General features: G+C 41.1%; 1 protein-coding gene across 4 annotated transcripts in view; it reads left to right on the plus strand.

Moving 5' to 3' along the window:
* The window catches only part of Kit (KIT proto-oncogene, receptor tyrosine kinase), a 76948-nt gene that overhangs the window by 24543 nt on the left and 27652 nt on the right, over nucleotides 1–24753 (plus strand). For 2 of the 4 annotated variants that reach the window (XM_021722807.3, XM_021722809.3), the window contains exons 2-7: nucleotides 8607–8876; nucleotides 11761–12042; nucleotides 13126–13262; nucleotides 18245–18416; nucleotides 22665–22854; nucleotides 23636–23751. In XM_021722807.3, coding sequence (XP_021578482.2) covers nucleotides 8607–8876; nucleotides 11761–12042; nucleotides 13126–13262; nucleotides 18245–18416; nucleotides 22665–22854; nucleotides 23636–23751 — 1167 coding nt within the window. The remainder of the gene's footprint in view (nucleotides 1–8606; nucleotides 8877–11760; nucleotides 12043–13125; nucleotides 13263–18244; nucleotides 18417–22664; nucleotides 22855–23635; nucleotides 23752–24753) is intronic. The other 2 variants (XM_021722808.3, XM_005320012.5) reach the window with 1 other exon arrangement.

Consider the following 24753-nt stretch of genomic DNA (forward strand, 5'->3'; position numbering starts at 1 on the left):
AAGCCTATTTGGTAATATAGTACAGAAGACCTCCTGTGGCTGAGTCCACCCAAGAGAATAACCAGTGACTGGCTTGTCTGGGGAAAGATAAAAATTTAAAATCTGAAGCTTGGTTTCTGCTGCACCATCCTCAAGTTGAAAAATTGGAAGCTGCACCAACCTAAATCTGAATGTTTGTACTCGGCTTGGTTTTTGACAAGTGTTTCATTGTATGGTAATTACCTAGTGGTCTGTCTCCCCCACTGGGCTTTGTATTCCTAGCCCCTGGCCCCTCCCAGGCTAAAAGGCAGGGCTCAGATACCACTTCATCAACCAAGATGTCTCAGAAGCGTTGGCTTTGTTCCTAACCCAGCTTTGTTTGCCATTAATTACTGACCCCTGAAACTTGGCTTTATTTGGTTTTGTTTCTCCATTCTTGAGATCTCTTGTGAATTGGTTTATCATCTTTAGACCAACCTTGAAATATACTTAAGGAGCTGCTTTCTTAAAAACCATGCTGCAGAGAAGCCTTTTGTGAATTTCAAACCTACTTTCAAATGGCTGATTATTTTACAAAAGAGTCTCTCACCATTACTGGAAATCTTAAACTGGCTCAGATATTGAAATGGATTTTGTACAATCACTAAATACGCTGTACCTGATAGGGTACTATGACCTGGCATGCAGAGAGAAAATTTCTTTAATTTTGCAAAGTTAAATAGAAATTTGCATTGTACAAAGGAATTATGTTTTCAGGTCTCGGAGTTCAGTTCAACACTTGAAAGATTATATCAGTTCCTTATTATTTATCTCATGTAAAAACCTGCAAAGATTCTAACGATGAGTTCTTCCCAGATAAGTCTGTTAGTCTCTGTATTACTGGATTAAAGATAGACTCCAACACTCTCTTATCCAGAAAGTCCTTTGGAAATGGCAGAATGGTGAATCCAAGTGCGATGCACTTGGGGTATTCCTGAACTTGTGTGACGATGTCCCAGGAGGTCGTAGTTGTAAGGTAATTCAATTTCTGAGGTGGGGTGGTGGTGGTCGGGGGTGTGTCCTGGGGATTGAACTCAGGGTCACTCAACCACCAAGCCACATGTCCCCAGCCTTGTCTATTTAGATACAGGGTCTCACTAAGTTGCTTAGCACCTCTCCATTGCTGAGGCTGGCTTTGAACTTGCAATCCTCCTGTCTCAACCTCCTGATCCACTGGAATTTTTTTTTTGTTTCAAAGTGCATGTTCCTCCATCTGAAAGTACATTTGATTTTTACCTTCTTTGTATGAACTGTAAAACGATAGAGGAGATTACTTAAAATGATTTGCCACCAAGTGAAATTGGTCTTTAAGAGAGCTCATGAGCTAACAGCCTAGATTGGAGAAGCGGTGTGAGCAGGACGAAGTCCCCAGTGAGTCAGCCCTCCTTCCTGTCTGCGCCTTCCCATTCCCTGGACTGTGGTCATTCCTCTGCTGTGTGTTGACTGAGCAGGTTCTGTATTCCTGGCATTCTTGAGGCATCATGTTTCGCAGACAGACCTTACTTTAGATTCTGGAAGTTCACCGATGAGGGGCTGGAGCTGGGGGTCCTCAGGACCCTGGTTTTTCTTGAATCACTGCACGCCTTCTTACTTGGAGAATTCTGCCTTTGCCTCTCCTCGAATACACATGCAACCACCCATATAGTCTCCCTGTCTCAGCTCTCTGGGCCTCACCCTGTGGAGCCTCTCACGGTCCCTCTAGCAGCAGGATGGCCGCCTCCCTTGAGCCCTGTGATGTGTTCACCCCCTCTGCATATTTCTATTTCATTGTCTGACTCCTGCCCAGCACCTCTGCATATTTCTATTTCATTGCATTGTTTGTCTCCTGCCCAGGGCTGTGGAGTCCCTATCAGCATTGAGTTCCAATTATGCAACTGGTGTATGTTGCAGGAAAAACTGGAATGGCTAAGGAGCAGACCTCTCCTCAGTGGAATGTGGTCAGTTCTGGCCCCTCCTCCCCATGCATGCTGTCCTTCAGCTTGCAGGGATGCTCTACTGCAAGAGCATTTTTGAGGACTTGGGTGGACTTCACTGAGTTCCTGTTCCCCCTTCCCAGTGTTATTCTGTTTCCAATATCATCTCTTGTAAGTAACACCTCCAGGGTGTTGTGGAAGTTACTAGGATCCTTCCATCTTGGTTTTTCACCCACTGTATTCCCATGGGGATATAAAAGTGTGTCAGAAGCCGTGCGACAACACGTCATTAGCTTTTATTTTTATTATGAATTGTGGTTAAACAGTACATGAACTGAGGAGTAGTTTGAACATCAACTTCTCTACCTTGGTCACATAGTTCCTGCTCTACTTCTCTAAAACCCGAACAGGACCCTCTACGTGGGTTTTCTTCCTAGCCATTGTTTGGCCTGGTTCCTTATATTTGTGTCCAAAGGAGGAAAGGTTTTGAAATGACTTCCTTACTTTTAGCCCCAGCTATAAATCCAGACCTTGCAGCTGTAGACACTTGTGAAGGATGCAAAGACCCGGAAGTGATGGTTAGCATGGCCCACCTCTGCCGGACACCTGGGAGCACCTGTGCTCCATCAGCAAGTCACCCCGCTCACTCCGCTCTGTGGGCCCTCGGTTAGTCTCTTAATTGACACATTGCAAAAAATCCAGGTATGCCTTGAATATTTTGTTTTTGTTTAAAAAATGAAAGCTGGACAACTGGTATATCTTTAGGTAAGAGGACCAAACTATTTTTTTTTTTTTTTTGGAGTTTTGATTGATAGGTTCCAAGAGAGTCCCCAGCTGCCATATTCACCATTCGCCATACCCCAAATGCATGATCTGCAATTTCTCTTCCTTTTTTTTTTTTTAGTTGTAGCTGGACACAATACCTTTACCTTATTTGTTTTTATGCGGTGCTGAGGATCAAACCCCATGCCTCACGCATGCTCGGCAAGTGCTATACCACTGAACTACATTCCCAGCGTCAAATCTGAAATTTATTATTCTCGTTTCCTTAAATGTCGTCCTCGTGAGACAGTCTGGATGCAGAGTCTCCCTAGGTTTTTGTGAACCGGAAACCCTTCTCGACGGAGGCTTCACCCACCTGGAACTCAACAGTAGATCTTTTTTAATGGAGCCGCTGTGAGAGTCCTTCTTGGTTATGTCTAGGCATACACTCATCTTTCATCAGTTTTTATAATGTGAGCTTTGTACATATGATTTCTACAGGATACATCATCAAGCACAATTTCCATAAACAGGTTTGGGCTTAAAACCAGGTGACTCAGATGGTGTGAGTGGAAGAGCAGAGATAAGGGTAATCAGCGTGAGCTTTAGGTGCCTTGGGCTCCCCATCAGCCTGATTTAAAAACAGGAGCCACTGGGTCATTCAGCTCAGAGGTAAAAGAGCTGATGCCCAGGGAAGGGGTGTGGGGGGGGAAGACGTGGTCCCTGCCCTCAAGCACAACCGTGGGGAACAATTAGAAGTGATGACTAATTAATTTTTTTTAATGATGAGATTTGAAATACCATTAGGGGGACTCGGGCTCAACTAGAGGTCAGAGTGAGCACATAAGAAAGAGCCCAGGCGGCTTGTGAAGTTTTAGGCCGTAACTGGACCTTGAATTGTTGAATTTTTAAAAATCGTAGTTTTTTTTTTAATGGCGATAAAATACACATAACATAAAATGTGCCATTTTAAATGTCCAGTGACATTAGTTATACTCACAGTGTTCTGCAACCATTACCACTGACTATTTCTAGAACTTTTTCTTTCATCATCCCAGACAGAAATGCCATTCATTAAACTAACTTGGCACCCCCCAACCTCTAGTGGCCTGAAGTCTTTCTTTGTGAGTTATCCTATTCTAGGGTACCCCACATATGCAGAATCATATTCTTTTGGGCCTGACTTAGTTAACTTGGTATAATGATTTCAGTCCTTCTGAGTTATAATACATAGCACATTTCATTCCTTTTTATGGCTCAGTAGTATTCCATATTGCAAGGCTATGCCATATTTTATTTATTCATTCATGTGGTAATGAACAGTTGGGTTGTTTTCACCTTTTGACTATTGTGAATAATACTGTTATGAACATTGGTTTACAAGTACCTAAGTCCCTGCTTTCAATTCTTTTAGACATGGTTAAATTTTATACCAGTAGCAGAGTGAATAGCCAAAGTGCCTTATGAAGCTTTGAGCAGAAGATGTGGTGGAGCGTTTCTTCTACTTTGTATTGTTGGTAAAATCTGATGTCATTGACTGTTCACTAGTACCTCCTTTGTGGTAGGACTATCTTTTTGCTTTTTGTAAGCAAGTACTGTCTTTTTGGCTCAGTACTCAGCAAGGTAACCAGGTTAAGTACTTACTGAGTAGCACCTGGATTTCCTAGCCTAGTATTCATTAGAGGAGTTGTTCCCCAGAGTGCCGAGTTTTGTCATCTATCATTTTCTTTTTGGTTCATTAATTAACATTATGTTCAGGGAACAGAAAACAGTTCTTAATATTGGCTTTAGCCAAACATAATTAAGGAAGTACATTTACTACTGCAAAAAGTCCCAATATAGATAAAACACAATTCAACAAACATTTGTTGACAACTTGCTGTGTACCAGAAACACTTCAAAATGTGTCATTTCAGAGCAGTTTCAAAGCTCAGGTGTAATACCTATTTGAAAGATGTTCCTTTAATCTGTACTCTTTTTTTTTTTTTTTTTAACTGTGAGACCATTATAACAACATTCCAGATAGTTTGGAAACAAGAGAATAAGCATTACCCACAGTCCCACACTAACAAAACTCTCTTTTCATTTTATAGTGTGAATCTGAGAATTGAACTAAAAAATCATTTATTTTGAAAAAATAAAATCCTGAATGCAGCTGTTGGTCATTAATTTTTAAATGATTTTGTAAAACTGGAAGTAAAACAAGGTACTGGTCTCGTTTGCAGGCCTCCGTTTTGCAGTTGCCCGTAACTGTTGAATCAGTGAAATAAGCCACTCTTCTCTTGGTGGAGCACTGAATTGACATATGATGTCTTTGGGGGACAGGGCAGTGGACTGCTGGCTTCTATGCAAGGGACTGGGTATTCAGGCACCTGTCCTCCCTTGGGTCTTTTATATGATCAGGGATTGAAGGGGATGCTTTGTGACTGTGCCAGGGGACAGAGCACAGTTTGGATGCTCACTTATGGGCTCCTTGGGCTCAAAGACCTTGCATGGGGCACAGGAGGTAAGACATGGACGGGCCCCCTGGTGAGCAAAACCCGAACCCAGGACGCGTGATGGAGCCTCCAGAGGAGTGATGGCTAGGACGTGCTGCTGCAGAGGGGAGGCGGCAGGAACCCACTTGGGCCACCACGGGAGCCCTGCACGTAAATAGGAAGTGGGTAAGACCGGACCGATGCCGAGGGGCGATAAGAGGTTCTTTCTAGCATAAATGCGCCTGACATTTGTTGTTTTCTGAGTGCCTGAGACAAAGCCCAGTGCTTTATACTTCAACTTTATAATTGCTGTCCCCACTTTGCAGATGAGGAAACTGAGGCAGAATTCAGTAACCCGCCCGCAGATGGCACATGCAGTAGTGGCACTGCCAGGGTGCATGTCTAGACGTGCTTTGATTCAGTCTGTTAGAGTGTTCCACATGGTTGTTGGTACTTATTGAAAACTTCCCAGCCCTGTTTGCACACCTCATTGATTGTCCTAAGAACTCTAGGAAAGGAGGATATTTTCATTTTCCTGTGTGTGCCAGGCATGGAAACTTGGACACAGAGAGTTCCAATGACCTACCTTAAGTCCCACAGCTAGGACTCCCACCTGGCCCTGGGAAGTCTCGAGAGGCCAGCAGTCTTTATTTGGTTAATAAATGAATCATGTTTCTGTGAGCTGTTAACATGGACTCATGAAGAGTTTGAATGGATGGAAATACATGGCAGTGTACATCCTTTTGGAATTTTTGGATCAAATTTACTACCACGAGCGAATTGACTTAGAGCTCCTTCTTTTTAAAAAGGGATGATTAATTGAAGTAATAGCATCTGCCTTTATTGCTGCCCCCATTTTTCCTTCTTCACTCCTCTGTACTTGCAGACACCCGGCATCCTTAGCCTGGCTGCCCTGTTTGGACACGGGGCCCTGCACACTCAGGTGGTCTCCCCTGTGGCACCTCATGTTGTTTGTGCTTAATAACATCTGATGATTATAATCAACCTTATTGTCACCCTCCCCAAACCATGGTGGCTTGGGAGCCTTTTGATGGGGGGTGTCCTCTGCTTAACACAGTGGGGCTACGGTTGTGCCTCTGGGTCAAGTATCTGTCCGCATAATCAAGAGGAGTCAGACTGGTCATCTGTACACACACCTGCGGAAACCGCTCCGGCCTTTCTGTTGCTGTGTGCTGTCCCCGCTCTTTGCACGTGTGAGTAGGTCTCCTGTTTCCTTTACCTTCCAGCCTCCTTTGGCCACAGCCTGGTCTACTCTTGCAGCTTTTCAGCCCTGGAGCCAAGAGACATTCCCACTCAACTCCAGTGGCGCTCTTGCATTTCTTATGGTCTCTTTGTAACCAAGTCAAGGTGTTTTTTCCCATCTCCTGTGACCTTGCTGTGGCATCTGCCCCAGAGCGCCCAGCTCTGAAGCTCTCTGATGTGTCACTGTCTTTGCCACTTCTCTGGGGCCTCTCTCTTTCCTTCCTTTTGAAAAATCTCTTGTGACTCTTTCCAACTCTCTTGGCTGGTAGAGCCCTGCAAGACTGGCGCTGGGTTTTTTTGTTTTCCCCCCTTTGATGATCTGGTACTGTCTGGGGTTTTTAACTTCCCAGGGTCTCTCTGTGCCATGACCATCTGAACTCCACGTGAACCTCAGGTCGGAAGTCACTCTCTGCTGAGAAGCCCCTGCATGCACCAGTTGGCAGGTGCGAGAGGCGCCTGCTCTCCCGTCCCAGTCCCCATCTCATCATGTCCCTGTCTCCCACCCCTGCTGTCCTGGACTTGCTGCCTACAGAAGGAAATGAAAGCCCCTAGGGAGCTCTGTGTGGTATTGGCCCACCTCATCCAGGGACCTTTTCTTCTGCACCTGTCACCTAGGTCGTCCATGACAAGCTATAACAACATGTTCTTCCTCTGGTTGCTTCTCCTCTTATTCTTGACTCCGTCAGCAGGTTCTCGTTGCTGTCACTTGCACACCAGCACCTCTCACTCCTTCCTTGGATCTGGTCATTTCTCTGGTGTCTTGCTGTGCGTGCGTGCCACTTTTCAGTGAAAAACTGATGTTCCAAGTACTTACTCCCAGGTGTGCAGGGCTGGGTGTGCAGGTTGATCTGGTCTCATACTTGGCCTTGCCCCTCACCCTCTCCACAGGAACCCTGTTTTGCAGCCAGGCTGGTTTTGTTATAGTCTGAAAGGCCTCATGTGCCAACCTCAGTGCCAGCCAGCTCCTCCTGCTCCTCCTTGCCTCCCCTTGATATGCACTGATACAGTCAGGACCCAGCCTGCCTCTTACTTTGTCTTCATCTTTTTGTTTTTTGGTACCAGGGATTGAACCCAGGGACATTTAACCACTGAGCCACATCCTCAGCCCCTCCTGCCCCACTTTTCCTCATCCCTTTTTTTGGTGTCTTATTTAGAGACAGGGTCTCGGCTGAGTAGCTTAGGGCCTTACCTAGTTCCTGGGGCTGGCTTCGAACTTACAATCCTCCTGTCTCAGCCTCCCAAGCTGCTGGGATTCCAGGTGTGCACCACTGCACCCAGCCTTCGTCTTCATCTGAAAGCTTGAACTTGCAGCCGTATTTTACTTATTCTGGCACATAAGCGGTTTGTTCTTTAAGCTCTGGAATGTGTGTGGAGACCACGAGTCACAATGACATGTACTTTCCCCAGCCCTAACACGACGCTTTTGCAGATCCTCATGAACAGACCTTTGAATACATGGATGCCTGCACGAGTAAATAAATTGTCTACTGTAAACGTTCTCAGGTTCAAGTTTCGTATTTGGAGTCTAAGGTTTTCGTCTTTATTAAACTAGATACGCTGGCTTCCTGTCTAGGAAACCTGTCTAGACATTATTAGGTTGATCAGGTTGAAACCCAGCTTCTGCCACAACTTTCTGACCTTAAAAATGGGATTCTCGTTTTCTGCCTTGAGATTCTGAATAGTTCTGCTTTTAATGAATGTTGCCATGTAAGGAAAATTATATAGAAATAACTGAATCCACAAGGCCTGAAGGACTAAGGATGTCATTGTCATGTACGTTCTGCCAAAAGCATGATCTGCTGGTGGCTTTTCATTACGGTAGCGTGAGACTTCGTTTTTGTCGTCTCTAACCCAACTGTCCGCTCCATGCGATGGCCCATAATCAGAATAGAAACCTGACCCGCTGGCGTATTTAACCCAAGAAGGCTGTGACATCTAGCAAGCTTGGAACACCAAATGTGACCCTTAGGATTAATTGAGGGTTGCAGAAAATAACTTTCTAGATGAACTTTAGAAACTCTCTTGACAGAACTCCCTTCCTAGCCATAAATAGCCAGCAGCTTTGTCCTATTTTTATTGTAGAGAGCACAGAAGATGGAACTCGGCACAGGAAGAAATGTTTTATTTCGCCAAGGAAGATCATACTCAACATGATTCTTATTTTTCTTGGCAGGCTCTTCCCAACCATCTGTGAGTCCAGAGGAACCGTCTCCACCATCCATCGATCCAGCACAATCAGAGTTAATAGTCAGGGCTGGCGACCAGCTCCGGCTGGTATGCACGGATCCAGACTTTGTCAAATGGACCTTCGAGACCCTGGATAAGAGGAGTGAGAGTAGGCATAATGAATGGGTCAGGGAGAAGGCCGAGGCCGCCGACACCGGCAAGTACACCTGCACCAACCGAGGAGGCCTGAGCAGCTCCATTTATGTGTTTGTTAAAGGTAAATGCCTGACCCTCTGCGACGCTCCGTTTCAGGGGACTTAACATCCTGTTCTTAATTTCTGATGGCATAAATGACTAACCCAAATTTAGAAATATATCTGTTTTTCCTAGGACGGGGGATTGAACCAGGAGTGATCTACCATTGAGCTATAAAATTAACTTAGCGCCCCCTCCCAACCTTTTTTTTTTAATTTTCGATTTTGAGGGTCCCTGGAGTGGCCTGGAATTTGCAGACCTCCTGTCTTAGCCTCCCAAGTTGGGAGTGAGATTAGGTCTGAACCACTGCACCTTGGTATGTGTCAGATTATGCTGGCTGGGTCTAGAAAACCTAAAACAAGTGGATAATTTTTTTCTTCTTCTTTTTTTTCTTTTTGCTGGTTTCTCCCATTTCTGGATTCATAGTGGCTTTGAGTGTGACCCCAGCTGGAGGTCTGCAAGGCTGTGATACTCTTCTTAATGAGATTGTTTAGTCCATTTGTCCCGGTGCTCCAAGTAAACCCTGAGAATAAATTATGCCCTTTGGGAAAGCTACATTTTAATGCCTTCAGATACGAGATACTCCCATTTAGCAAATACACTTTGGAGGAACCAAAGGCCTCTAAGGGCCTAAACAAACCAGCACTTCAAAAGATTTGGCTCTCTCTTAGAGAATGAATGTCTGAAAAACAACTTGGACAGCTAACATCCCTTTTCTGTCATAGATTCTTTGTACGGTGGCTGTTCCTTTAAAAAATTACATGGTCTTAGCAAAAGGAAAAGAAAGGTAATGGTTGGATTTCTCTACCTCATTTCTTATAAAGAATTCAGTGGTGCGTCTATTTGTGCTTTTGCTATCTCGTTAAGAGTAGGTTAGCTGGGCAGGGCTGTATCTTTTGGCTGATATAAACACAGATTTATGGAAAGTTTGAGACAAATTCAAGTTACAGGAGGAGAAATGAAGTCCTCCTGGGACTGGGCATACCAAAACTGGGACTGTCATTAAAAACAGGCCTGGGGGACAAGGCCTACTCCATGATATTGTGGATAAACAGTGGCTACATTTATCATGATGGGCAGTCTACAGCTACCCGAAGAGTCTATTTCCTCACTGCAGTATTTGAGTAAGATTACCAGTTCTGTCTTCCTTGGGGAATTGTTAGAATTGTTCAAATGCTAGCATGCTCTATCAAGGGTTAATAAAGCTGACTTGGAAGATTGCTATGAAATTGACTGTGTCTCAGCTTAGTTTATCAGCTGTCCTCTCCTGAGTGGGTAGCTGAGAAGAACTGTCCACTGATAAGCCAGAGCTGAGCTTCAGGGTACGGTTCCATAATTGTTGAGCCAGTCCACGTGACCTTTGAAAAGGTGCTCGTAATCTCCAGGTGATAATGAAGCATCGTTCCTACTTATTAACAGGACGAGTAGACAACTGGATATACGAGGAAATGCTGAATTAGCCAAATCACTCACCCACCTCACACAACTTTCTTTACAGGAAAAGTCATCTTCCATAACTTGGAACTGCCTTTAATTACAGATTGAAGGCGATTGGATCCTCCAGTCATCTATGTCATAGCAGTGAAGAAAAGGGGGGGCATGGTTGGAGGAGCTAGAGGCTGATGACTGAGAAACAGTAGGGAGAAAAACAACCAGCTGCAGTTTCTTCAGATCATAGTGTGACCATGACATTCTTTGAATAATTTTCTTTTTTCAAAATTAAATGATAAAATAGAACTCTATTTCAGTGATATCAGATTAATTTTTGTGGGACACCTGGTGTCCAGATGTAAAGGACATCTTGAGAAACCAATTTTTAATTGGTAATCTGTTGACCCACCCATTTATCTGCATTTTCATCACAGAGTACAGGGTGGCCTGGGATTGTGTCCTCAGAGTATACAGGATAGTCTCTGCTTATGTGAGGTCCCTATCGGTTGGAACCCTTCCCTGACTCTGCCCCATGTTCTGACAGCATGATTAACGGTGTTCCCTTCTGCTCACAAATGTCCTGGCCTGGGCAGTAAAGTATCTCAGTGACAGCCCTGCAACTCATAAGCTCTATATGTGCATTTGAGATTATTCACCTTCTACATTTCTTTTGAGAAATATGAATGTTGAGGCCTATGTGTTATTTGGACTGCCCAGCCTGCCCAGAGTTCTCTAGAATCTCTTCAGGAGGTGTGGACCATTCTGAAGCCTTGCCGTTCTGGAGAACCTTTTCCTGCCCCTAGCTGGAATTACGTGACTGACCTATTGACTGCTGCTCCTCAGGCTATTACCTTGTTCTTTTCTTACAACTGTTGTAATAGAATATTCTCAGGATTTTAAGAACTCAGATTTTGGGATCTATCACTCTTGGCTTTGAGTTCTGCCCAGTAGTTTCCAGGGTATATCACTTGAGGAGTCTTGCTGTCGGGAGACCTGAGTCTTCTTATCCAAATGGAGATAATGATACAGGCTGAGTCAACCTTATCTGGAAATTTGAAATCCTAAATTCTCTGAAATACGAACCTTTCTGAGATTCAAAGGGATACTCAAAAATTTTTGTATTTTGGATTAGGGATGCTCAACTGGTAAAGTCTTTGCTCAGATTTCAAAATCTAAACATCTCTGAAATCTGAAACACTCCTGGACTGAAGCATTTTGGATAAGGGGTACTCAGCCTGTTGAACTGATCACAGACATTTTGAAGACTAATGATGAGTGTAGTGGTCCAACCTTGGTGCCTGACCTTTGAAAAGTCCATAGGATTATTGAAATCAGTTTTGCTCCTTTGGGCAGAAAGAGGCATTTGGGTCACTAAGAATTGCTGTCACAAAAAAAGCAACATTTTAAATATTTTAAGAATGTTTTCAGTGTCTGGGACCAGCCATTCAAAGTACTAATTTTTGATATGTTTATAGATCCTGATAAGCTTTTCCTCGTCGGCCTTCCCCTGTATGGGAAAGAAGACAATGATACGCTGGTCCGCTGTCCTGTGACGGACCCAGAAGTGACCAGTTATTCCCTCAAGGAATGTGAAGGGAAACCTCTCCCCAAGGACCTGACATTTGTCCCTGACCCCAAGGCTGGCATCACAATCAGGAACGTGAAACGCACCTACCATCGGCTCTGTTTCCGCTGCGCTGCCATCTGGAAGGGCAAGTTGGTGCAGTCAGATAGGTTGATCCTGAAAGTGAGGGCAGGTATGGGCATCGTCTTTCCAATTTTCTAGGCACTTGAGAATCTATTCACCTGAGGTTGGCTTCTGTCTTTTCACTGTGCACCTTAGCATAGGTGATCAGGACATGGGCCCTTCATTTGGTCCCCTAGCTTCCAATTAATGTCAGCTCTCACCGTGGCAGCCCTAAACGACTCACTTTTTAACATTTTTCTAGTTGAGATGGGGAGTCTGCCATAGATTGGCACATAGACTACATTGGGATGGTCATTAAACCTACTGGCTTAGGTCATCCCAAAGATACATAATTGCATCAAGTGTTCACACCAAGAGAAACCCAGTAGGAAACTTTAATTATGCTGTTTGAAAAGATTAACCTTGCAATGATTCATTCTTTAATTTACTATTGACATGTGAATTGACTTTCTCTTTAGCCGATTAATTTTAATACATTTCCAAACTATTCCAGATCTGAGAAGGAAAGCATTAATTGACTCTGGACCTTGTTATTATTGTGGCATTATGTAGAATATTTCAGAAGCCAGAAGATAATCTAGGTTTTGTGAGATTATCTAATTCAGCACCAGTTGGCATTCAGCTGTTAAGTCATTTTTATTAATGCTTTTGAAAAAGTACGCTCTTTGAAATGAAGGGAAGTTTGATTATTTTAAAACCTGTGGTTTTCAGAAGCAAGCAAGGTATTGTTTGCATAATGAATGGGAAAGATGCTGTTTGGTTAAAAGAATAAAATTCCTTGTAAGTCCCATCCCCTGAAATCATCAAGATTGTCTGAGATAGAGAGCAAAACTGCTGTACAATGGGGCGGGTGGGGATAGGGGGTAGGGGGGTGGAGTGCTCCTGTTTTGAAAAAGCATTTTCTAGAATCTCATATTAGGCATACTATTCTACTCAATAGTAATTAATTTATTTGAAGGATATATGATATAATTGCTGATGTCCTCAAATAGGCAAATAATATAAGTAGGTGAGTACCATACTTTAAGTTATAACAAAGGAAACTGCACATTTGAGGGGGAAAAAAGGGAAGTTAAAATTTCATGTCAAAATAGAATGACTGATTTGAGGGCCGTATTTCTTTTTATTCCAGCCATCAAAGCTATTCCAGTTGTGTCTGTGTCCAAAACAAACTATCTTCTTAGGGAAGGGGAAGAATTTTCAGTGACATGCACAATTAAAGATGTGTCCACATCCGTGGGCTCAATGTGGTTGAAGGACAACAGTCTGGTGAGTGAATTGTTCCATTCGTTCATCTCAACACATTGTTCTGCATGGGAGTCTTTAAGTTTTTGTTTGTTTGTTTTTTTTAAGAGTGCCCTGGGCGGGACTCCACTGGCATGCTTAGCTGGTTGGAATTGTGGGGAGTGTGTTCAGATGCTTATCTGCCCTTTATGTACTTCTGCATATACATTTATTATTAGTGACAAGTAACTGTCATGTTGTAAATTTATTGGGCAAGAACGTCAGCATCATATTATTAATGCTGTTTCTTTGAATGACTTCAGTAGGGAAAGTTTTTTTTTTAGAAAGGGAGTGGTCAGCTTCATAAATACCTTGCTTTAAAGCTATTGTATTATGCAGGCCAGATTACTTAAAGTAGAAGGGGTTGCTAATGTTTCCCTTCCATACTTACAAAGAGTAAGTGGTCTCAAATATGAACCAGAAAGCGCTTTCTTCCCTGACAAAATGGCCTAATCACTGGAGAGCCAGGTTTCTTTTTGTATGGATCTGATTTCCTCCTTTGAGGCTGATTACCTGAGATTAAGTTGCTAATGGTTTTCTATTTGTTTTAGTTGCTATTAATAAAATGATTCTCTTTAATCCAAAACATTTGGACATGGTTAGGTTCTCATTCATTTAACAGATGTTGAATGTCAGAAACTGTGTTAGGTATCTTACAAATTTTAGCCACATTTTTGTTTGTTTGTTTGTTTGTTTTATTTGCTGCTTTTTTTTTTTGTAGTGCTGGGATTGAACCCAGGTCCTCCTGTGTGCTAGGCAAGGTCTTTGTCACTGAGCCACATCTCCAGCCATGATATTTAAAGCTTTTTCCTCCCCCGCCCCCCCATCCCTAAACACTCATATTACTAATAAGGCTTTCAAGTGTCTTAATTTCCCTAATATTTTACTTTTAAAATCCTCACTGATCAGATTTTCAGTAGCTGTTTCTCTTTCTTTCTTTTGAGTAACCTTGGCCATCTAGTTAACTAGCTATCACAGTGGTTTCTCTTCATTACACGTCTGCATTAGATTAAAAAGAAATACTACATTTTATTCCTCTCTCTTCCCCCTCCTCCTCATGCCTTATTTTCAACATTGGCAATTTCATGCCTGTTTAAAGAATTCTTTGCCAAAAACCATGGTAATTAGCATAGTGCAGACTTTCTGATGGTATTCATGTAGACCTGTGATAGATATCTTGCTCAATGAAGCCTGCCATTGACCTGGACAATGGATTGTATTAGAGACTTATTCTTTCAAGCCAGTGGCTCAGAGAGAAACAAGTTTTAGTTTTCATATCACATAATGTAATAAAAGCAATAGCTTATGTATGGATTTTTGGCTAACTTTACGGAACACAATCCCATATTAATTGGCTTTCTATAATCCTTGATGTCAGATGAGAGAACAATTTAGACTGTGTGTATGTGCATTTGAGCCTCTATAACTTGAAAATTAGCCTTTTTGAGATGAGAAATTAAATTGCCCCAGGCGGTTTTGTTCAGAACCATTTTTCCCAGGAGTCCTGCATGCCATTCCCAATTAATCCACTGGCGTTGGTAGATAAGCCTTCAGTGTTGGGAGCTCCTTGGGGAAATCCCAGGGTGTACCTCCAAGGGTTAAAGAAAACCAAATCACATGCAAACAATATGTAATGTGTGACTTGCAGATGGGGCTCCTGGCTGTCTGCCAAGGTTCACCCGTGAATCTTTGATTGATATCCTCTGGCTTAATTTGGAATGCTGTTAGCACTATCAAATTATTCCAAAAATCTATAATATTTGATCCTGACCTTTTAGAATTAAGTTTATCTCAGTGAAATTTAGGATAAAATGACTTTTTAAAGTTGCTGAGATTATTTGTTTGAGCATAAGAGAGTCTTGGAGTTCCTTCAACATTTGTTCAGCTTGGTAACCTTCCAAACTCTAGCATTTTTACTTGCTTTCAATTCTGAGCTTGACTGTATCCTAAATTATGATCTCTGGGTTGAGTGTGGAAATTGCAAGTTATCCCATCCAGCAGTGACCCATCCAGAGTTGCTGCTTGGCTTCCTCCTGTGGACTCTGACGCCCTTGAAAGAAACAGATGGAAGATTTTTTTCAATCTAGAACTTAGTATGTTCAGTCTAGAACTATCTGTGTTACTCTGCTTTTGGAGAAGAGCAATCTGAAGAACAATGGCTTGAGAAAGGCATTGGTAAGCTTGGCTTCACTTGGCTGTGATCTAATTGAGTGGAATGGCCAAAATTCTGCCAATGATTAGGATAAATTCTTAGAAGGGGTGATTTCAGATCTACATAGCGTTCTAAACTGGAAAGGCCTTTAAAGATAAATTTGTTTCTTCACACCCCTTTGGAACAACTGCTAGGCCTAGGATTGGTGGTGTCTTTGACTTGCCCAGGAGCTCACACTTAGTTAACAACAGAGCACGTTTCTCTTCTTTCCGTTCCCCTTAAAAACAGTCAATTTTTATGTGTCCTAAATATTAATGTAAAACAAATTTCCAAATTGGGCTGGAGGTGTAGTCCTGCCTAGCATGTGGAAGGCCCTGGGTTTAATATTCAGCATTGAAAATAAAATTCAAAAATATAATTAAAAACAAGAAAGAACCATAATCCCATGTTTGTAGATTTCAGTGTTGTGTAATAAAAATGTATTATGAGCTTCATATAATTCCAAATTTTCTAGTAGGTATATTGCAGAAAGAAAAAAAAAGTTAAAATTCATTTTAATCAAAATATCTTATTTGACCCAGTGAATCCAAAATGTTATCATTTCATCCTATAATTAACATAAATGTTATTAATAAGATATTTTGCATTTTTTTATTATACTCGGTTTTCAAAATCTGGGATATGTGTCTCTCTCACACACACACACACACACACACACACATACACACATACACACACACACACACACACACACACAGAGCATAACTCAGTTTTGACTACCACATTATAAGTGTGCAGTGGTTACAAGTGGCTAGTCTTTAAAATGTAATATAGCCCATTTTTTTATATTACTTTTGTCTCTTCCTCCATGCATATGTATTGTCATATGGCTGCAGTTTTAAAGTACATCCAAATTGTGATTTTTCAAGTAATATAAACATGTATCTTTAAAAATTTTTTAAAAATATTTGTTTTTATAAATACACAAAGTTAATCTAACAAATACCTCATACCCTCTTTTCAGACTTAATGAATGTCACATTTTCTTTGTTATAATTCTTTTCACATTTTCCAAAGTTTTTTTTTAAGTTTTAAGTTTTTTTTAAGGTGGACACAATATTTTTATTTTACATTTATGTGGTGCTGAGGATCGAACCCAGCACCTTGTGCATGCTAGGCGAAGCACTCTACCGCTGAGCCACAACCTAGCCCACAAAGTTTCAATTGAAGACCTCTTTGTGCATCCTAGTAGATCCTCATTTTTTACATAGTCATAATTTTTATTGTTATCCACACCTGATAGGTCATTTAGGTTCTTTTGAGTTTTAACTGCAGTCAGCATCTTGGAGCTTTTGGCATCTGTTGTTATTTCCTTGAAATAAATTTGCTAGAGTTTTCCAAGGAGGACTGCCAGGCTGTTTTCTGGAAGGACTGTTCTGACTTACAGCACTGTCCAGTGTTCTATTAGGGTTGCCACAGTCTGGCCAAGGAATCACCCTTGATTTCATTCCATGTCAATATCAACTCTTGTTTCTTTTCTTTCTTTCTTTTATTTTAAATATATTTTTTAGTTGTAAATGTATCTTTCATTTTATTTATTTGTTTATATGTGGTGCTGAGGATTGAACACAGGGCCTCACACATGCCAGGCAAGTGCTTTACCACTGAGCCACAACTCCAGCCCCGGTTGTTTGTATTTTCATTTTGATAAGAATGTGTGTGCACTTTACAGAAAATTTGGAAGATTAGTAGTGGACACATTATTTTTTTTTGGTACAGGCATTGAACCCAAGCATGCTTAAACTACTGAGCAACACCCCCATCCCTTTTTAATATTTTATCTAGAGACAGGGTCTGTCTTGAGTTGCTTAGGGCCTCACTAAGTTGCTGAAGAAGTTGGCTTTGAACTCTTGATTTTCCTGCCTCAGCCTCTGAGCTGCTGGGATTACAGGTGCTCACTACCGTGCCTGGCAATAGTTGACTCTTTTTAATCTTTTCAAGGAATTGCTGTAGTTTGTACTATGGTTTTTTCATGCTATTTTAAATGCATGCAATCTCGGAGAGATTGCATGCATTTAAAATAAGAGTGAGATGATATGACCACGAGGGTAGATTCACAGCCCTTTCTCTTCAGTTTCTGCTTAAATACTCCAGCATGGTATTCATATGTCTTGTGTTTCTCAGAACTCTTTCTTGTACAAGAACTGTGGGATGGGGACTGGGGATGTGGCTCAAGTGATAGTGTGCTCGCCTAGCATGCATGAAGCACTGGGCTCGATTCTCAGCACCACATAAAAATAAAGATTGTGTCCACCTAAAACTAAAAAATAATAAAAAAAACAAAACTGTGGGATGAGTTTTCAAGTTAGTTGTCCACATTTTGATCCTATTTTTTCCTGCAGATAATAAATGTTAATAAACTAGAACATTACTAATGCGAATGTGTTTTCTTTCAATCATTAGAATATAGCACAGGAAATGTTAATATGACATACGTGTGCTGACTCATTATAATATATCAGTATTCTGTAATATTTCCTATATGGTAACTTTTAAAATATAATACTGCAGGGAATTTGAAATGAATTTTCATGTTTCTTTCCAATCATTAATAATGACTATCTTTCAATATAACCCTGTAAGATGTGAAGAGTTCCAATGACAGTCTTGTCATGATGCTTTATTATTCCTACTTAAGTAGTGTATAATGAATGCTAATATGGAGAAGTTAATTGCTGCTATTTTTAATTTAGGAAGATCCTGAATATAAATTATATGGTAATCTTTGATTTTTTTCCCCCCCTTCTGAAACCAGCAGACTAAAGCACAGGTAAAACGTAATAGCTGGCATCAGGGTGACTTCAATTATGAACGTCAGGAAACGTTGACTATCAGCTCAGCAAGAGTTAATGATTCTGGAGTGTTCATGTGTTATGCCAATAATACTTTTGGATCAGCAAATGTCACAACAACCTTGAAAGTTGTAGGTAAATATCTCTATGGGAATGTATAAATTACTGGCAATGGTGAAAGAAGAAATTACTAGATAGTTTCCTTTTTATGTAAATGGAATTCTAAGAACAGATTCTTGGAATTTTATTATCACTGAATGAATGAATGAATGAATAATCTCCCTGTCGCCTCTTACAACTACAACACAAATGAATTCCACCAGTTTCACAGAAGAAAAGTCTGTCTCTGAAGTTTAAACCTGTCATTCTCTGTAACCACCCACTCTCCCTTTCCCGGCAAAGTACACGTTGAGCTTTTTCTAAAATTCTAGTCTTTGCTGAATGACTTGAGTTTGGAAACGGTTGTAGGTTTTATTTTTATTGGGAAGGACAAATGCTTAGAGGCTGGAGTATTTCTCTGAGTCTTTCTCGGTAGCTTTCCTCTGCCCATCATTGTGATCATCTGTGGTGCACCCAGAGTTGGGCACCTCCTGCCTGGTGCTCCCCGTCACCTCCCTCTGTCAGCAACCTTGAAGGTGATGGATGGCATAAGCCTTCAGGAAGGAGGCCCACTGGGGCGTGGGGCATTGGTTCTAGAGAATCAAGTAGAAGAGGGTCATCTGCCCTGACCCCATCTTATCTGGTATGCGCAGTTGGTTCAGCTTTATCTTCCCTGCTCTAGAAATCCCACTCGGCTCGTTTTCCAAACATCTCTTTACAGAGAGCAAAGTGTAGTAAGTTACTTGAAGTTGCTTGATGTTTTGGGGGCTGGGGGTGTAACTCAGTGGTAGAGTACTTGCCCAGCATCCTGAAGGCCCCGAGTTCTATCCTAGCACACACCCCCTCCCCCCTCACGAGAGTTGATTTACTGAGAAAAATAATAATTATCTTAATGTAATCCTATTCCTAGTGCTTGGCTTTAATTAAATACTTGTGGGGTGGTGGAATTCATCATCATGAGCAATATTGAAATGATGTAATATTTGTTTACATATCTCTCCCCCTCCCCAAGTTTCTTCAGTAATTTATGTTGCAGTGACTGATTTCTGATTCACCCCATGGTGATCTCACCAAAATTTTGGGGTTTTCGCCCATGTTCTAATGGACAGTATCTCACCAGAATGAATACAGAGAAGTTACGTCTTGCAATTATAGAGTTAGCACACAGAAAGTATACCAGTTTGTCCCTAAATGTGATTGTGAACCATTTATTAATTTGAATAGAAAGCTATGCTTTTAAAATATTAAACTCCATAAGCACTAATTTGCTAAGTTGATTAGGGAGCATGTTGATATATCAGCTTCAGCTCGAGAAAGCAATTAGTAAGGATGTTTTGAGCATATTGTTGTATGTAATCGGATTTTAAAAATCCATTCATCAATTTCCAAGAATTATAAATGTGTGACTGGAAAGACTTGTGGCTATGAAATCTGACTCTGGTTTTGTATTGTTTCGGGAGGGGGTCAGGATGGAAGGGGAACAGGAAAAGACAGAGAAAAGTAAATTTTTAGCAATTGGGAATAGGATTCGGATCCAACATGGAATGGTAGAGAGAAGGTGGCTTTGGGACCATCCTGATTTTCCCAAATTGTATAGAGTTAAGTTATACATGATGTTACAGGGATACATATAATGTGGATATGACATAGATACATGTAAAATAGATATAGATAATAAAAAAGTTACTATTATGAAGCATATCAACATAACCATAATCCCACCTAGTGATGGTTTTTTATTTTCATTTTGTGGCTAGAGAAACTTGAATCTGACCTGATTTTCAGTTGAGGGCTGCACTACTTAACTTTCTAATGCACCCTGCTTCAGTTCCACCTACATTTTCTCTTCTAAGAAACACAGCCACTAACTCCCACACTGGAAAGGAGAAGCAGAAGTAGGTTTCATGGAAATATCAGATGTAGAATTTATACTTGATTAAATATTCAAGTATCACCAACTTCTTAATGCATAGGTACTTGAAAACGATTATACTTGATGTTATAACAATTCAGATGGAGTTCTTTGATTCTTTTTGTTACAGCAACCAAGGTAAAGTTTTAATAATTTTTACATTTTGTGGATTTGAAGCTGTTTCACTGTATTGAGCAAACTGGACTACAGAAAGCTCAAGAAGACTAAGTATTTTCTATACAGTCATTGTGAAAGAAATAATTTCAGTGCAAATATTGTCTGAAATATCTGAATACTTTGCATTGTGTACGGTTTTTGAATGTATGACCTTGAGAACCTGAAATTTTAATGTAACATGCATATGATGAATATTTTAGTCCCTTAAAATTAACCTTAATTGGCTTACAGAATGGCAAGGTATCATTTATGATTCAATAATGAAATGGGGTCAGGGTTTCCATCATTCTCCAGGTTTTATTTGGATAATTTTTCATTCTCACCTGAAAGATCCTTTTTAAATTGGTAAAATGGACAAAGAAGATTTTGACTGTGTTTTTTTTTTTTTTTTTTTATTCTGAAATTGTAGGAAATTAAAGAGCAGTAAAAATGACAATGCCAGCCTCGTGGATCTCAATATTATTTACCCAGATAGCACCAAAATTAATGAGTAATTTTAAATTGTATAATTAGTTCTCGGCGGACACAACATCTTTGTTGGTATGTGGTGCTGAGGATCGAACCCGGGCTGCACGCATGCCACTCGAGCGCGCTACCGCTTGAGCCACATCCCCAGCCCCCTTAAATTGTATAATTAAATAAATAGAAGAATAAAATTAAATCTCCATCATCCTATTAACTTGTTAGAACTACTTGTAAGATTTTGTTAAACTGATAATATTTTTGTACATAAAAATTCCAATAATACATACAATTTTACTTATATTCTCACAAAATAAGAGTGGGTATGCTGTAGTAAAAAGAGGTAGACCTGACTTCTCAGACCTGTGTTCAAGCCCAGTGTCTGCTGCAGAGCTCTTAAGCCAAATGTAAATCATCTATTTCATCTAATAATTAGAGGTCATCATCAACTTTGTCTATAAACTAGATACCAAATCTATATATTTTTTCATCTATAGAGATTTCAGCTCTTTCATTTTTATATTTAAACATCATGATTGTTAAGTAAAATGTATGCTAAAGTGCTTAAGGTAGCCCTTGGCATATAGTAAACAGTCCATAAATAGTGGCTATAAAAATAATATGGACAATTATTTTATTGCTCTTTTTCAAGTTCTATTTTTTTTCTTATATAGCTATTTCTAGGGCTGCGTTATTTAACCAGTTTTCTATTTTTGTCATCTCAAAATTATTATGACTAGTATCAACAGCCCTGCTTTTGTGTCTGTCTGTCTCCCTCACTCTAGGAAGAATTCTCAAGTGGAAATTACAGTAGTAAGATTTAAAAATAGATAATTAAAAAAAACTATATTGCTAAATGCTTTCTAAAAGAACTGTGCCAGTTTAAAGTGTGTGAGTCAGTGTGCTACTTTTGCCACACTTGCAAGATTCTTGAATTTATTCTAAATTAGTTTTGCTATTTTTAATAAGGGAAACCTGGTAGGGTATTTTAATGACTAGTTTGGCCAAGCGTTTTTCCTTTTGTATTTTAATGTCTTTTCCCTGTTACCTCAATTAACTTTACTACACAGACATTTAAAAATGTTTATGTGTTCAAATTTCTTTTGTAGAATGTTTTTGTTCTGTTGTTTCCCGAAAGTCTAGAACCTGCCACATCCTCTTAAGTCTGAGAGGAATCAGTACCACGGTTTAATTAAAAGGATGCTTTGATTCTTCATTAAAATGGTCTTTGATTTATCAGTGATATATGAGGGCACCTAAGTTTATTTTTCTTCAAATACAAAATGGCATTCCTTCAGCATCTTTTGTAGAAATTAGGGCTATTTTTTCTTCACTCATGACATTTTTTAATCATATGTATAAATTTATAGGGTCTGGGCCTGGGCTAAGTATTTAGCCCCAAGACCTACTAACCTAATAAGCACTGGGACTAGTGGAATGAGAAGCCTTTTGAGATGGTGACAAGTCTTTTAAAGAACTGTTGTTTTGGGAAGTCAGGATTCCCTGTGTGTGTTTCTTCTCACCTTGAGACAACAGTTTCACAGAAGTAAAGCAAAATGAATCAGGGCTAGTTAAACTTGTCTGGCTTGTTGCTAGTTGATTAACTAGCAACAAGCAAGTCCTCTTTTTAATTCTAAGATGACTGTGTGTGTGTGTGTGTGTGTGTGTGTGTGTGTGTGTGTTTTCTTGGACGGTGGTAGATAATGATTCCTGTCTCCTTCTGTCACGATTAGATAAAGGATTTATTAATATCTTCTCCATGATGAATTCTACGATATTTGTAAATGATGGAGAAAATGTAGATTTGATTGTTGAATACGAAGCGTTCCCCAAACCGGAACACCAGCAGTGGATGTACATGAACAGCACCACCGCTAACAAGTGGGACGATTACCCCAAGTCTGAGAATGACAGCAATATCAGGTAAGAAAGGGACCTGGGCTGGGGGCGGTGTCACACACGTACCCCACTTCCACTGGCCTTCCCAGGTCCTATTTCTGTGACCTGTCAATGTACGAAAAGACACCGGACCAAGGGTTGGAGGGATGAGGAAGGGTTTACGGCAGTCCAAGGCTGCCTCTCCAGGCCCCATCTGGCATTCCATTGTGCCTGCGCCTCTCTGCCTTGGTCTTCTCCTTTGTAAAAGGGGCGAGGTGTCTCTGAGTGTAGCTGTCTTCTGAGCGTAGCCCAAAACAGTGACCAGAATATATTCAGGACACAATAAATAATTTTCTCCAGAGGATGAAGAAAGTTAATGCCTTTACTCATTGCTTAAAACTCTAAGGAAACTAAGAATCATTAAGTAGGTAGCTTTGGGCCAGGTAGTGAGCTCAAGGGCTTTTATATCAGACCTCTTAGTTGATCTTGATCTTCAAAATATTATAATAAAATAGTAGCAACAGAAATGCCTTATGCATGCTGTATATGTATAAGGCCAGGAGAGTAGCCAGGGACGGAAAGAGAGGGCACAGGCTCGAGGTTTCCTGGGTGTTCAGATGGCCTTTCCAAAGCTTTGTTACCATACAGCAGGCACTTGTCCCAAGTCAAGTGTACACGTTCATTAATGTGGATTTTGTTAACACTGAATTAAATGAGCCCTATTTTCCCCCAAACAGGCATCTGTTTCCTGGTAGACATGAAAAAGACATGGACAGAGGTGGAGGTGGTGTCCACTGTGGGCTGATTTATTGTCCTTTCCTTGTAGATATGTAAGTGAACTTCACCTGACCAGGTTAAAAGGGACTGAAGGAGGCACGTACACATTTCTCGTGTCCAACCCTGACGTGGACGCTTCCATGACATTTAACGTTTACGTGAACAGTAAGTCCAAGGGAGGGGCTCCTTATCTTTTTTATTTTTTATTGCATGTTGTGGCTCGTGTTTGTAACAGCTGCAGAACCGAGCTCACTTGTGTACCATGTAAATAATGTTTCATGATAATTTTGACCTTAACAAAGACCTTGTGGTTTGGTGGTGAGGAGAGAAAACCAATTCCCTGTCCTACTTTTCACTGACCACATGACCTTGTTCAAGTGGCACAAATTCTGGGGGCTGTCTTTGAAGTAAACAGGAGCCATACAAGTTGAAAAGAGCAAGTTGAGGGAAAAACCTGTTATTATTGATTGTTGAAACAGGAGCCAGATGTTGAATGGGAGCTGGGTTGTGGTGTCAGGTGGGAAAGAGAGGCCATCAAGCCCTGACATGATTTCTTTGTTACAGTGCTTTCTCTTTTCCAGGCTCTGATGCAATTTGTGTTTAGATTGTCCTCCCTTAAGACCAGTGCAGTATTGATCCAGCTCAAGGGTTCTTCCCAAGTAACGTGTGGGTCTTGTGGGAGCAGGTAGCAAGCAGGTGGTCTAGGAAGGAGGGTGGCTGTGTTTGTTCCTGGGAACCTCAATACTGCCCTGCTGTGGCCCTGCCCACCTCCTACCTGCCACATCTTAAAGAAATAATCTGCACAGGGGTTGAGGCTGAGGAGGGCCCATAGGGAGTGTCTGCCACGTGTAGGGCTTCTTCCTGACTCTACACCTGGTCTAACTTGCAATTCCAGGGAAGGGTGGACAGGTGCCTACCACACCATACCCACTAGAGTCTCCCAGTAAAAGGACTGTCAGAATTGGCCCTTCTGGGGTTTGGAGGATCTGGAGACTATAGGGAAACATTCCCCACAGATAATTTAGCAACTGAACTGAGTGCTTTGTGTGTGTTAGGCTGCAGGAGGGGTTGTGGAAACAAAGGCTTCCAGCCCATTCCTTGCCCTGAAGGAGCTTACCTGCTGTTTTGCATAATTAACTCTTTGTGTGCTCATGCCCCTCAGCCAGG

The sequence above is a fragment of the Ictidomys tridecemlineatus genome, chromosome 9 (assembly GCF_052094955.1).
Source record: "Ictidomys tridecemlineatus isolate mIctTri1 chromosome 9, mIctTri1.hap1, whole genome shotgun sequence".
Taxonomy (NCBI): domain Eukaryota; kingdom Metazoa; phylum Chordata; class Mammalia; order Rodentia; family Sciuridae; genus Ictidomys; species Ictidomys tridecemlineatus.